This window comes from Eimeria maxima, genomic scaffold (assembly GCF_000499605.1).
Source record: "Eimeria maxima Weybridge genomic scaffold, Emw_scaff271, whole genome shotgun sequence".
NCBI classification, from domain to species: domain Eukaryota; phylum Apicomplexa; class Conoidasida; order Eucoccidiorida; family Eimeriidae; genus Eimeria; species Eimeria maxima.
The window spans coordinates 27,501-37,324 of NW_013565560.1; the positions used below are offsets into that span (position 1 = coordinate 27,501).

At 41.7% G+C, this 9,824-nt stretch overlaps 1 protein-coding gene across 1 annotated transcript in view; it reads right to left on the reverse strand.

Moving 5' to 3' along the window:
* EMWEY_00025640 (hypothetical protein, conserved) overlaps positions 1–3,106 on the reverse strand; it is a gene marked incomplete at both ends in the record, with an annotated part of 4,105 nt that extends 999 nt beyond the window's left edge. The window contains 7 exons of the mRNA XM_013481090.1: positions 1–277; positions 430–654; positions 871–1,154; positions 1,411–1,454; positions 1,848–2,341; positions 2,579–2,809; positions 3,036–3,106. The exon at positions 1–277 is cut by the window's left edge and continues 14 nt beyond it. Of these exons, the coding sequence (XP_013336544.1) occupies positions 1–277; positions 430–654; positions 871–1,154; positions 1,411–1,454; positions 1,848–2,341; positions 2,579–2,809; positions 3,036–3,106 (1,626 nt within the window). The remainder of the gene's footprint in view (positions 278–429; positions 655–870; positions 1,155–1,410; positions 1,455–1,847; positions 2,342–2,578; positions 2,810–3,035) is intronic.
* Between the last annotated feature and the right edge of the window lie 6,718 nt (positions 3,107–9,824).

Here is a 9,824-nt window from a genome sequence, read left to right on the forward strand (position 1 = left end):
ATAGATTTCCATCCATTTTTTATCTAATTCAGTTTTTTGTTGTTGTAGGGGTAATTCAGATAAAAAATCATAATTATCTTTTTTTAATCTTTTTTTTACCTTTATACGTGCAGCAGCACAATCTATTCCTTTTGCAAATATACTGCTGCTGCTGCTGCTGCTGCTGCTGCTGCTACTGCTGCTGCTGCTGCTGCTGCTTCCTAATGGTGATGTCTTGCTGCTGCTACCTACACCAACACCACCAGGACGCTTCGAAGATACCGGACGAGCCGAGCCCCTACAACACATTTTATGCAAACCCTAAACCCTAAACCCTAACAAACCCTAAACCCTAAACCCTAAACCCTAGAAGCATCTTATAATTTGGGGTCACCGACTGCTCAAACCCTACAACACTAAACCCTAAACCCTAAACACACTTAAGCTTACCCGCTTGCACAGGGTCGGCGGGCAGCAGCTGCGGATCCTTGTCCTGCTGCTGCTGCCGTATCCTGCTGCTGCTGCTGCTGTGTATCAGCAGCACCAGCAGCAGCAGCAGCAGAGTCCGCTACAGGGTGTCTCCAATCCCTGCGGCTGCTGCTAGAAGGAGACTCCTCCTGCAGCTCAGGGGGAGGATCAGGAAGAACAGCAGCAAGAGATAAAATCTCCGATAATCTGCACACAAACCCTAAACCCTAAACCCTAAACCCTAATTTCTAAACCCTAAACCCTAAACCCTAAACAATAAAATGGTTTAAAGGAATAACCAGGAGAGATGTAGCAAATATGCTGCTGATATATATTATAGCTACAGCAGCAAAGTGTCCCTTTACTGCTGCTGCTGCATGCATGCATGCATGCATGCATGCATGCAAGTGTCTCCTTTGTTACCTGATGGCTTGTGCCTTTGTCTCCTTAAGAACTCTCCTAAAGCATTCAGGGCAAGGTACCCCAGGAGGAGCGCAGTGTTGTATACCCTTGGTGGTGCTGCTGCTGCAGCTGTTTTGTTGTTGCTGCTGTTCCTGCTGCTGCTGCTGCTGTTGCTGCTGCTGCTGCTGCTGCAGCTGATTAGGGTATAACATATCCGGGGAGACGATCCCCAGATCGATTGATAATTTTAAAGTTGTAACATCCCGCAATTGACAAAAAGATGTAGCAGGATCCTCTACTGTAAACTGCAGCAGCAGCAGCAGCAGCAGCAGCAGCAGCAGCAGCAGCAACAGCAGCAGCAGCAGCAACAGCAGTAGCAGCATGGATTGTAACAAGAAGAACAAATGCAGCCATCACATGCTCCACCCTCAGCGCGCAGCAGCAGTTGCAGCAGCAACAACAACAGCAGCAGAAGCACCAAGAGCAACAGCAGCAACCGCAGCAGCAGCAGCAACCGCAGCAGCAGAAGCAGCAGCAGCAGCAGCAGCAGCAGCAGCATACCTCAATAACCTTTGGGTCAAGAATAATATCTTGATAGACAAACTCTAACGTCCTCAGTCCAATACCTACAAACAAACAAAGACACACCTGCTGCTGCTGCTGCTGCTGCTGCAGTTGCTGCTGCTGCTGCAGCAGCCATGTGTGTATATTGGTGCTACTTGTGCAACGTGCAGCAGCAAAGAGAGCAGCAGCAGACAGCATCCGAACCCTTTGCAGCAGCATGAGCAGCAGCTGAGGTGCAGCAGCAGCAACTGCTAGACGAGCAGCAGCATACACAACAACAGCAACAGCAGCAGCAACAGCAACAGCAACAGCAGCAGCAGCAGCAGCAGCAGCAGCAGGTATACCTTTGCTCTGTACATGAGGGAATACAAGACATTGACTAAGTCTTCTTCTATAACCAGAAAAAGCATAAAAAGTATATAAAGTAAATATACCCGCTAATTCCCAGCTGCTGCTGCTGCTGCTGCTGCTGCTGCTGCTGTTGCTGCTGTTGTGGGGCTGAAGCTGTAATGCATCCGGTGCATGCTCATCTTGTTCTCCTTTACAATCTCCTGCTGCTGCTGTTGATGATGATGATGATGATGATGCTGCTGCTGCTCCTGTTGCTGCTGCTGCTGCTGCTTCTTCTGTCTCTGCTGCTGCTGCTGCTGTTGCTGCTGCAGAAGATCCTTTCTCTTTCTTTGTCCCACGAGTAGAAGTCCCTCCTTTTTTGCTGTTGGTGTTGCGCTGCCCTGTTGATGCTGCTGCTGCTGCTGCTGCTGCTGCTGCTGCATTATCTGCAGCAACAGCAGCAGATGCAGCAGGATAAGCAGCAAAGACAGGAAGCGCGGTGTATGCACTGTCTCCTTTTGTGTCTCCTTCTGCTGCTGGGGGACCAACTATACAACCACTAGTCCCCTTATTAGTGCGCATAGACTCTATGCACTTCCTGCAGCAGCAGCAGCAGCAGCAGCAAAAGCAGCAGCAGCAAATGCAGCAAATGCAGCAGCAGCAGAGAAAGGAAAGGAGCAGCGATAACAGCAGCAGCAGCAGCAGCAAAACCAATAAAACGGCAGCAACAGATGCAGCAGCAGCAGCAACAGCAGCAAATGCAGCAAATGCAGCAACAGCAGCAAATGCAGCAACAGCAGCAACAGCAGCAACAAGAGCAGCAGAAGCAGCTTACTTAGCAGCAGGAAGGAGACTTAATTCAATGGTTTGCTGTTGTTGTTGTTCTTGCTGTTCCCCTTGCTCTAGCTGCTTCTGCTGCTGCTTCTGCTGCTGCTGCTGCTGCTGCTGCTGCTGATCTTTTTTTTTATCAATATATACAATAACAGGCAGCAAGACAGACCATTGAGGATCGGGGTGTATAGACGATGCAGATTCAATAAACCAATGAAGGAACCATTGGACACGCCTGTATACAATAAACCCTAAACCCTAAACCCTAAACCCTAAACCCTAAAACCCTAAAACCCTTTATATCTATACAACAATCAATTGCATAAAAAATAAATAATAAACAATAAACCCTAAACCCTCAAGACAAAAAAAAATGTGTATAAACACTCCATAGGCATGTTTACAATATAAACCCTAAACCCTAAACCCTAAACCCTAAACCCTAAACCCTAAACCCTTACCCATGAAGAGCAGCAAACTCTTGACCACTCTCAGTAGAAGAGAAGACACATTCACGTATCTGCAGCAGCATATCTTTGCTGCTGTTGCTGCTGCTGGGGGGAAGCAGCATCTGTGCACGGACACGGCCAGGAGGGTTTAACTTGGCACTCTGCAGCAGCAGCAGCAGCAGCAGCAGCAGCAAACACGCAGCAGCAGCAACAGCAGCAGCAGCAACAGCAGCAACAGCATTATAGTAATAATAATCATACAAATTAACAGCAGCAGCAGCAGCAGCAGCACAGACATATCCGGCAGCATCAGCAGCAGCAGCAGCTGCTGCTTCTGCTCCAGCAGCATCACCATCATTATAATAATTAGCAGCAGCAACACCAGCAGCAGCAGCAGCAGCAGCAGCAGCAGGAGCAGCAGCAGCAGCAGCAGCAGCAGCAGCAGCAGCAGGAGGAGGAGGAGGAGGAGCACCTGTTCAACATGTTGTAGGAATTCTTGTGGATTTTTTGCGATTTGTCCAGGGAAAGGAACTTGTTGTATTAATGAATAAATAAGATGATTATATATAAATAAAGGATTATATATTTTATGATTAATAATACCATTTATATGTATATATACATAAAAAGAAATAGGAGAAAAATATATATGTATATATACATCATTATAACCTATTATTTTCTCATCTATTGGGAAAAAATGATGACAAAATAAAGGAGAAAAAGAATTATATTTCTTATTTATATACTCATTTATATCTTTTATTGGATGAAATAATACACGATCTAATGCATTTAATCGTGGTAAATCCATACACTCTAATGATGTTAATGATGATTGTCCTGTTGTTGTTAACATTCTTTATATTTATATATATATATATATCACTAAACCCTAAACCCTAAACCCTAAACCCTAAACCCTAAACCCTAAACCCTTTTTTTTTTTTTTTGAAAAAAAAAAAATCAAAAATAATTCGTCTTATTCATGAAAATATACACTATATATTATCCAATTATATATTTATATATATATATAAATATATAATAATATATATTATATATATATATACCACCAAAAGGGTTTATTAGGGTTTAGGGTTTTAGGGTTTAGGGTTTAGGGTTTTGGCAAGAGGGTTTATTATTAGGGTTTAGAAAGTGTTTATGAATTATATGTCAATAATTAGGGTTTATAAATATATAAATATATATTTAATTATATTTATTATGCATGCAATTCATCTCCTGCTCCTATCATCATCTTATTTTTGTGTGGCTGCAGCAGCAGCAGCTGCTGCAGCAGCTGCTGCTGCTGCTGCTGCTGCTACAGTCTTCTGCACCGCAGCAAATAAACATAATAAGACAGCAGCAGCAGCAACAACAAAATAAATAATTATCGGCAACTGCAGCAAATATTTTCTTCTTTTTTTCTTCTTTTTTCTTCTCTTCTTCTATTACTTTATTATTACACACTACTACTAACACAATAACACCACAACCACCACCACCACCACCAGCTGCTGCTGCTGCTGCTGCTGCTGCTGCTGCTGCTGCTGCAGCTGCAACAGCAACAGCATCGAGACTGTCCAGGTGGAAGCTCCACAGTTTTAACACCTGAAGCAGCAGCAACAGCAACAGCAGCAGCAGCAGCAGCTGCTGCTGCTGCTGCTGCTGCTGCTGTGAGAAGTACAAGTTCCGATTATTATGTTGCTGCTGCTGCTGCAACTTGCTGCAGCAGCATGCCCATGAGGACTTCCTCCGAAGCAGCAGCAGCAGATGCTGCTGCTGCTGCTGCAGCTACACAAGCGACAACAACAACAGCAGCAGAGGATGCAAGACAGGCAGCAACGCCAGCAACCGCAGCAGATGAACAGCCACCATCAGCAACAGCAGCAGCTGCTGCTGAGGCGCAGCAAGCAGCAGCAGCAGCAGCTGCTGCTGCTGCTGCACGGATAGGTGGACCTGGATGGAGACAGACTAGACGATTGCCTCCTCCTGTCTCTTCTCGTCCGTCGCAGCGACAGCAGCAGCAGCAGCACCAACGACGGCAGCAGCAGCAGCAGCAGCAACAGCAGCAGCAGCAGCAGCAGCAGCGTGCGTCTCTGTCTTTTGACTCTTCTGTGCTGTCTCCTTCTCTTCGTCGCTTTGATTTTAGCGAGAGCTGCAGCAGCTGCAGCAAGTTGCTGCCCCTCTGCTGCTGCAGCAGCAGCAACAGCAGCAGCAGCAGCAGCAGCTATATTGGCATGTACACCTGCCCACAAGGACTAGGAGGAGCAGCAGCAGGACGAGCAAGACAGCAGCAGCAACAGCAGCAGCAAGTATCGCTGCTGCGGGCCCTACTTAGCTGCTGCCTATACAAGGAGTTGCGGTGTCTCCTCAGCAGCAGCTGCTGCTTAGAGGGGACACTTCGGTCTCTCCGTTATATTCGTGTCCGCAGCAGCAGCAGCAGCAGCAGATACAGCAGCAACAGCAGCAGCAGCAGCAGCAGACGGAGGGGACGACCAAGACACGCCCTGCTGCTGCTGCACTTCTCCCCTCTCGTGCTGCAGTTAAGAGACAGCAGGATGTCTCTTTCTGCTGCATGCGTACGTCTCTCTGCAGTGTGTCTCCTTTCTCCCTGCAGCAGCAGCAGCAGCAACAGCAGCAGCAGCAGCAGCAGCAGCAGCAGCAAGGATCTAGCCTTATTAGCAACAAAAGCAGCAGCAAATGCTATTAAGAATGTTGGCTATGATGTTGCTGCTGCTCTTGGTGCAACAAATTATAATAATAAATATTAATTTATTTATTTATTTATTTATTTATTTATTTATTTATTTATTTATTTAGTTTATTTAATTTATTTATTTTTTTTTGTTTAGTTGTTTCCTTGTATATCTGCTGCTGCTGCTTGCTGCTGCTGCTGCTGCTGTTGCTGCTGTTTTGCTTTTTTTTTTTGTGTATAAAATACGTAATTAGTATACATTTATATTTAATTATTTATTTATATTTATTTATTATTTATTTAATAATAAATAATAAATAATAAATAAATAAATAAATAAATAATAATAATAATAATTATTATTATTATTATTATATAATAATAAATATATAATTAATATACAAAAATATATTTTTATGTTTTTATTCTTTTTTTAGTTTTTCCTCTAAAATATCTAGTTGTTGGGCTTGCAGCAGCACCAGCAGCAGCAGCAGCAGCTGCTGCTGCTGCTGCTGCTGCTGCTGCTGCAGCTGCAGGCTGCACGGCACGAGTATCCTTGAGGGGGGTGGGTACTCCTGTTAGGACAATGTATCTTCGTTACCTTTTATTTCCTTAACTTATTAAATAATAAATAATAAATAAATAATTAATTAATTAATTAAATAAAAGGGAAATAAAGAGGAAAAAAAAAAGGGGAGTGGGGTTTGCTGCTGCTGCTGCTGCTGCTGCTGCTCGAGGGGGCGATCTTATGCATACTTATTTTCTTTTTTTTTTAATTAAATAAATAAATAAAGTAAATAAAATATAAATATAAATATATAATTAATAATATAATTAATAATATAATTAATTATATAAGCTGTATGCATAAATAAATAAATAAATACAAATAAATATATTAAAAAAAGAAAAAGGGAGAGGGAGGTGGCTATACACCTGAAATGCATGCATGCATGCAATGGGGCTTTTTTATATAATAAGGAGAGGGAACGTCCGTGCATAAAAGGGAGTATATGGTGTATAAATATACATAAAAAGGAGTAAAAAAAAGTAAAAAAGAATAAGAATAAATAAAAGGAATAAATAAATATAATAATAATATATATTAATTGTTTTTTTCCTCTCTTTTTGTCATCTAATTTACGGTGTATATACACCTCATGAATCATCGTGCTGCAGCAGGAACAGAGCAACAACAGCAGCAGCAGCAGCAGAATAAAAGTGTATATTTATGCGTGGGGGGTACGATATAACCATTTATTTTGTTGTATTTTTAATTATAAATATAAATAAATTATTTATTTTTTATTTTATATACTTAATTAAGAAAAAAAAAGAAGAAAAAAAGATGGCAAAAGTTGCATCTGTAGGTATACCTGTTAAACTTCTTCATGAAGGACTTGGCCATACCATCACCGTAGAAACAAAGACGGGTCTGTCTATACACCTTACCCTTATTTTTTTTTTAATTATATAGCAGCAGCAGCAGCAGCAGCAGCAACAGCTACAGCAGCAGCAGCAGCAGCAACAGCAGCAGCAGTTGTTGTTCATGCTGCTGTTGTAGGGGTGTAAAGCAGAGGGAGAGGGAGCAGCAGCAGCAGCAGCATTTGTTCTTGTTGTTGTTGTAGGGTTATGCAGTATTAGCAGCAGCAGCAGCAGCAGCAGTAGTAGTCCTTGTAGGATTATGCAGTATATGTGCAGCAGCAGCAGCAGCAGCAACAGCAGCAGCAACAGTGGTAGCAGCAGCAGTAGCAGCTGTTCTTTGCCTAGTATACAGCATAGTATAACTCTCCCTCTCTTCCTTTATTCTAAGACACTTATATGCCTATAGAGGGTTTGGGATAAAGGGTTTATGATTTTCTAGGGTTTAGGGTTTAGGGTTTAGGGTTTAGGGTTTAGGGTTTAGGGTTTAGGGTTTATGTGTATATATATATTCAGGTTCATTATATCGTGGTACATTAGAGAATGCAGAAGATAATATGAATATGTTAATACAAGGAGTAACTGTTACTCAGAAAGATGGCAAAGTTCTCTCCTTAGAACAAGTCTATATTAGAGGAAGCCAAGTAGGGTTTAGGGTTTAGGGTTTAGGGTTTAGGGTTTAGGGTTTAGGGTTTTGGGTTTTGGGGTGGTATATCTGATTGTTATTGTTGTTGTTATACATGTATGCATGTATCCTCTATGCAACACATACACTAAACCCTAAACCCTAATTATATAATATAATAAACCCTAAACCCTAATTTATATACTAAACCCTAAACCCTAAACCCTAATCACCTGTAAACCCTTCTCCCTTTTCCCCCAGAACACCAAATGGATGCGTATAAACGCCATAAACGGCAAATATAGACCCTAGAGCATAATAAATAAATAAATAAATAAAATAAATAAATATAATTAATTAATTAATTTATTTTATTTATTTATTTAGGTACAAATGGTTATTTTTCCTGATATGTTAAGACATGCACCAATGTTCAAGATGGCGGATAGAGGGAAAGGAAGACGTCCCTTAGGTCTAGTAGGTATGAGGAGAGCTATGAATATGAGGAATGCAAGAGGAAGAGGAGGAGGAAGAGGAGGAGGAAGAGGAGGAAGAGGAGGATTCTAAACCCTAATCTAAACCCTAATTAAACCCTAATTTAATTAAAAGAAAAAAAATACACAAAAAAATGACCAAAAAATGCAAAAAAAAAAAAGCCCTAAACCCTAAACCCTCAGAAAACCCTAAACCCTAAACCCTAAACCCTCAACACAATAAATTGCCAGGCAGTTCTAATCAGAGGTTTATAAACCCTTTACAAGGGCCCTCGCAACAATAAACCCTTTTTACGGGGGGCCCCCGGTGTCATGGGGCCCCTCAACGGGGGGGAAGGGGGCCCCCCATGAGGGAGGGGGCCCCCTCAGGTATATTGAGGGGGAGGGGGCCCCCAAGGGTTTAGAGGGGAGGGGGAGGAGAGTTGGTAAAGAAGAAAGAAGAAAATAAATTTATAAGTTAGGAGGGGGGGCCCCCTTCATGGTATAAGGGGGGGGGCCCCTTCCTTCTATTATGTGTTAGGGCCATCTTCCCTTGGGGAGGGGCTGCTGCTGCAGTTGCTGCTGGTGCTGCTGCAGTCCTTGCTGCAGTTGCTGCTGCTGCTGCTGGGGCCCTTTTGCTTCCTGTAGGGTTCTTTTTCCTGCTTTAGCGGGTCCTTTCGTTAGGAGGGGGGCCCCTTAGTAGGGGGCCCCCCTACTAGTGGGGGGCCCTTTAGGAGAGGGGCCCCCTTATGGGGGCCCCCTTAGGAGGGAAGAAGAAGAGCAGCAGAAGCAAAGACAGCGACACCCAGAGGGACATGCAACAGCTGCAGCAGCAGCAGCAGCAGCACCTGTTGCTGCAGCAGCAGCAGCAGCAGGATGGGTTGTTGCAGCTAAGCAATCCTGCAGGCGCAGCAAATGCAGCATGTGGTTGTTCTGCTGTTGCAGCAGCAGCACTAGCAGCAGCAGCAGCAACAGCAGCAACAGCAGCAACAGCAGCAGCAGCAAGGCCTTGCTGAGTGCTGATTGGCATTTGCTGCTGTCTTGGTGTTTTGTCTTTTCCTTTATAACTTATTTATCTATTAATAAATAAATAAATATAAATAAATAAATAAATAAATAAATAAATAAATAAATAAATAAATATAAATAAATAAATAAATATAAATAAATAAATAAATATAAATAAATAATTAATTATTAATTAGTTATTATTAATTATTATTTATAATTAATAAAGTTATATGTATAGATAAGGAGACAGTCTCCTTTGTTTATTTATTTATTTATTTATTTAATTTAATTAATTAATTAATTTAATTAATTAATTAACTAATTAATTAATTAATTAATTAATTAATTAATTAATTAATTAATTAGTGTATATTTCTTACAAGGAGTGTCTTGTTATACGTATAGATAAGGAGACAGTCTCCTTTGTTGTATTATTTATATTTATAAATAAATAAATAAATAAATAAATAAATAAATAAATAAATAAATAAATAAATAAATAGTGTATAATACTTACAAGGAATGCCTAGTTATACGTATAGATAAGGAGACAGTCTCCTTTGTTGTCT